The sequence below is a fragment of the Alligator sinensis genome, unplaced genomic scaffold (assembly GCF_000455745.1).
Source record: "Alligator sinensis unplaced genomic scaffold, ASM45574v1 scaffold375_1, whole genome shotgun sequence".
Lineage (NCBI taxonomy): Eukaryota > Metazoa > Chordata > Crocodylia > Alligatoridae > Alligator > Alligator sinensis.
The window spans coordinates 3805691-3810429 of NW_005841928.1; the positions used below are offsets into that span (position 1 = coordinate 3805691).

Here is a 4739-nt window from a genome sequence, read left to right on the forward strand (position 1 = left end):
TGCTGGTTTTCCTGGCTGGTGCTGACCCGGCTGGATCCGTCCCATCCGGAGCAAAATGCGGCTGAAGCCGGCTTCCCACAAGCTGCTGGGGACGGGAGGAGGCCGACTGGGTCTGCACCGGCCAGCAGAAGCAGCGGTAGCGGAGGCGTGTGCCGCTCAGAACCGGACGAGCCTGGCCGGAGCAGCAGTGGCTCAGCTGCATTTTCCCCCTGCCTGCACCGATCAGTCCCAAGCAGCACATGGCTCCGCCGCCAATTCTGCTAGCTGGTGCCGACCTGGCCGGTCTCCTCCTGTCCCCAGCAGCATGTGGGAAGCCACACGGGGAGGCCTTGGCGGGGGGGTCCTGGTGTGACCTCTGCGGGGCAAGGCGGCGGGAGCTGGTGTCTGCCGGACCCTGCGCTCCAGGCTTGCAGCGCTGAGGCCACCAGGGCTACGTGCACGGGCGGCCAGGCACCATGGTGAGCAGGGCCGTGCGGGCGGGCGGGTGAGGGGCTGCGGTACAATGACCACCTCGCTCCAGCCCCCCTCGGGCAGCACCGGCTCGTGGGGCTGCGCTGCTCGGGGGATGGAGATGTGGAACTATTTATTTCTCCCCTTCAGTTTCTGGGGCAGTAGCTGGCTGGGTGCAGAATGGGTCCCTTCTGGCCCTGCCTACCATGAACCTTGCAGTAACAGGCAGGTGCAGTAGGGCTACACAGGCAGGGTCTCTCTGACCCAGGACAGAGGGTGTTTGAATATGGCTCGCCGGCCCACTGGGTGATAAAAAGTTCATGATCCAGCCCCACATTCAAAAGGTTGGACACCACTGAACTAAAGTATTGATGGGAATTTAAACTTTACCCAGACTATTAAATGTTAAGGTAAAGAAGGGTCCTCCCTGCCCATCTCATTTAATTTTCTGCTTCTACAGGGAAACATGAGAGGGTGAGTTCTGTAGCTGAACTTTATGTTAAATGTTAATATTTTAAAGACAGCCCCTTTTGGTTTAAATCACAGGATTGTATAGCTAAAACATTCTGAAAAAATCCCTGAAGAAAAGTTTTCTTTAATCTGGATTTAGCGTTTGCATATTTGTCAACTTCTGGATGATTGTTCCTTGACTTATTTCAGGAAAGGCTCCACATTCCAAAATCATGCAAATGTGACTTGTTTAATTCTTCTGAAATATTTTCATTCAGAGTTGAACCGTTATTATTTCTTTTCTTTTTTTTTTTAAGAGACATTTTAACTTATTTGTTTTTCATCCTTTTCATACTTAATGGGCTTTTTCTGATAATGGTGGGGAAAAATGAATAGTGCCTGCCAAGTAATTCAGTCTAGTTCAACTATGACTCCTTATGTTGTGCCCCAGCTCAAGTCTGGGATCGTGCCTGGTATGCAAAGGCCAATAAAGATACCAGGGGTGAAAGTACAAAGAAGGTTTATTGCTAGCAATAAAAGGTGCAAGCGGAATAATTCATGTAACAAGCACACCAGATCACTATTTCTAAGCATCTTTTATACAGGAGTTTTCAATGCCTTCGCAAGCGTGCTTGTTTAATGATTGGTTATAAGTGAGTGACGCAAGAAGTTCTTTACTGAGCATGTCTCTATACCTGTGTTTTAGCCATGTATCTCATTTACATACATATGTTTCATTAGCATACTTCTTCCCCACCTAGGGGTGTGACTTTTAGTATTTTAATGAGCCCTTTAACCCAGTACTCTGTTTCTTCTTTTGTTTTCAAGCCCCCTTTATCTAGGACTGTCTCCTCCTTATCATTGCAGATGGGCATTCTTCACATAGCATTCTCTTCTGCTTTGTCTTTGAGTAGAGGTTTCTAGGTCACTCCTTACACTTATATTAATGAAGCTAGCCTCCAATAAATGCTGTAATTCTCATCAGACTTGTTTTTATTCCCCCAATTCAGAAGGTAATAATGACTTCTCCAAATAAAGCACTAGAGGTACAGCTACAAATGAAACAAAATGCCGAAGAGCTGCATGATTTTATGAAGGAATTAGAGAGCTGGGAAAAAGATATAAAGCAGGTGGATTCTGAACTAAGAAAACAGAGTGGTGCCCCAGAGGAGGTAAATTCAAGAATCCAATCTGTAAATGAATATGCCTGTTCATAAAAGTGGTATTTATTAGATTTACATGGTGCACTATCCAAAGAAAGGTAGGGTAGTTTGCTTAATAACTGCTTGTTTGGTATTCAAGTTTTTGTTTTTGGAGGCTTTTTGTTTTGGGTGTGTGTACGCACGTGTGCTTACCTGCAAACAGGCCAGTTTCTTTCTCTGTCTTTTTTTCCGTACAATTTACACGGCAGAGCAAGTAATCCATTATTTAAGGTATTTAATTTTGATGGCCCAAATCCTGGGTGTTTACATTAACTTGTTAGTCCTTTTGACTTCAGTGGGCCTACTTGCATGAGAAGTGCAAATAGGATTCGAAGGAAATCTGTTGCTTCTGAAGGAGTTCACAAATTGCAGAAAATGTTTTGGAAGTAGATGGGCTTATTTAAGTACAAATAAACTTGATGTAGATTCCTATTGAAATAAATGGCAAAACATCTATTGACTTCAGTGGTACCAGAATTTCACTGCCTGTGCACAAATAGATAACTGGTATTGGTGAGAAATATGCAAATGGTTGCCATGAAATATGCCAATGGGTTTTTTCATGTTAACTCTTTCCGAGTAAGAAAAAAAAAAAGAAATACGGAATCAACCCACTAAATTATTAGTGTCACACATGCATATTATCAATTATTTACCCATCTTTTTATCAGCTTGTAGAGCAGCACCAACATGAACATTATTTCACTGAAGCTGTGTTTTATATATTACCAGGGAATAAATACAGTTTCCTTTAAAGAGTTTAAGAATCAGAAGCCAAAAGTGAACTTGAATATAAATTACCTCAGAATTGTGATGCTGAAATGACTTGTACATATAATTTCATTTTCTGAAAAATTTTGAGGCAAGGGTTTCTTGGGATAATATCTATTATTGGACCAACTGTCATTAGGATAGAGTTAGACAAGCTTTTGAATGCATTCTGCATTAGGTTCCTAAACTCTTTGTCTTTACCTCCTGAGTCATGTATTGGTTTGGGGTTTTTGGGGATATATACCCTCAATATTGCTGTTAATAAAAACTGAAAACTAAATTGAAGTAATATTTTTTTTCTATCTAGAATTTACCACCAATTCGAAATGAGGCATATAGGAAAAAGAAAAAAAGCAAAACTAAAGTTCCTTCTAAGAAAACGACTGAAGAAAACCAAAAAAACAAGATAAAGTCTTATGACTATGAAGCATGGGGAAAGCTTGATGTGGTAAATAATTAATGAGACTGTACTCCTTCTCTAGATCATCTTGATCCTCTGCCTAGTAATTTATTTGCATTTGTGTAGAGTTACAGATTATAATGATGCAAATTAATAGCTGACTTAATTTTCTATCATTTCAGGATAGGATACTTGAAGAACTGGATAAAGAAGATAGCACCCATGATTCTGTATCTCCAGACTCTGATTCTGAAGAGGATGGAATTCGTATAGATCAAGAGAAAGCTATTGCTGAGAAAGAAAAGGTTATTACAGCACTAAATGATTTCTTTAATGCAATAATACTTAAACAGTATCTTTGAGCAATTGTCTGCATGACTTAACTTTTGATGAGTGCATGCCTAAGATTGTGTGTGTGTGTATGGGGCTATAGGAGCTATCCCTGACTGTAGACATTCTTGTGCCTCTTTGTGTATGCCCAAGACTATAAAGTGTGGCATTGGCCCAGCAATCTTTCAGTTCCTTCTCTAATGCTCAGAACAGTGAGACCAGACACTTTAAACTCTCATGATACAACATGTGCTTCAAATAAGTATTGAGATAACAAGTGTAGTTTTTAATTTGTGTGGTTTGTTGGTAGTTGCTTTATTATACCTTTTTGCTAAAGAATTAGGCGTTATGTCTAGCCTTCCGTATTCTAGCTTTTATGGCTAAAACTAAATCCCTGGAATTAAAGATTCTGAGGTTGTTATAACTGTGAATAACACTCAGAACTTTTTATGCTTTCAGGGGGGAGAGATCCCTTCCTTTTCCAAAAATCTTTCCTTTTCTAAATCAAGGTGGCTTCATAGTTTCATAGGGTCAGAAGGGACCTGAGCAGATCATCAAGTCCGACCCCCTGCCATGGCAGGAAAGAGTACTGGGATCAAACGACCCCGGCAGGGTGTTCATCTGTCCTCCTCTTAAAGACCCCCGGAGTAGGAGCCAGCACCGCTTCTCTTGGAAGTTGGTTCCAGATCCTAGCCGCCCTGATGGTGAAGTAGCACCTCCTGATGTCTAGTCTGAATCTACCCTCTGCCAGCTTGTGACCGTTATTTCTAGTCATTCCTGGTAGTGCTTGGGGGAACAGGGACTCCCCCAATGCCTGCTGGTCCCCTCTGACTTGTTTGTAAACGTCCACTAGATCCCCCCCTCAGCCTTCTCTTGTGGAGGCTGAATAGGTTCAGGTCCTGTAGCCTCCGCTTGTAGGACCTGCCTTGCTGCCCCCTGATCATGCAAGTGGCTCTCCTCTGGACCCTCTCCATGTTGTCCACATCCCTCCTGAAGTGTGGCGCCCAGAACTGGACACAGTACTCCAACTGCAGAGTAAGAGTTTTGAAGAGATGGGAGCCCAGGAAGGGTGGCTGTGCCTTAAGGAAGTGATCCTTCGGGCAGTGGGAGACAATCCTGATGCGGGGAAAAAGGGG

General features: G+C 43.0%; 1 protein-coding gene across 1 annotated transcript in view; it reads left to right on the forward strand.

Annotated features, from left to right (window-relative positions):
* LOC102371111 (RNA polymerase II-associated protein 3-like) overlaps positions 1 to 3650 on the forward strand; it is a 10678-nt gene extending 7028 nt beyond the window's left edge. The window contains exons 2-4 of the mRNA XM_006019415.3: positions 1911 to 2072; positions 3181 to 3321; positions 3456 to 3650. Coding sequence (XP_006019477.1) covers positions 1920 to 2072; positions 3181 to 3321; positions 3456 to 3635 — 474 coding nt within the window. The 5' untranslated portion in view covers positions 1911 to 1919 and the 3' untranslated portion in view covers positions 3636 to 3650. The remainder of the gene's footprint in view (positions 1 to 1910; positions 2073 to 3180; positions 3322 to 3455) is intronic.
* Positions 3651 to 4739: the final 1089 nt, after the last annotated feature.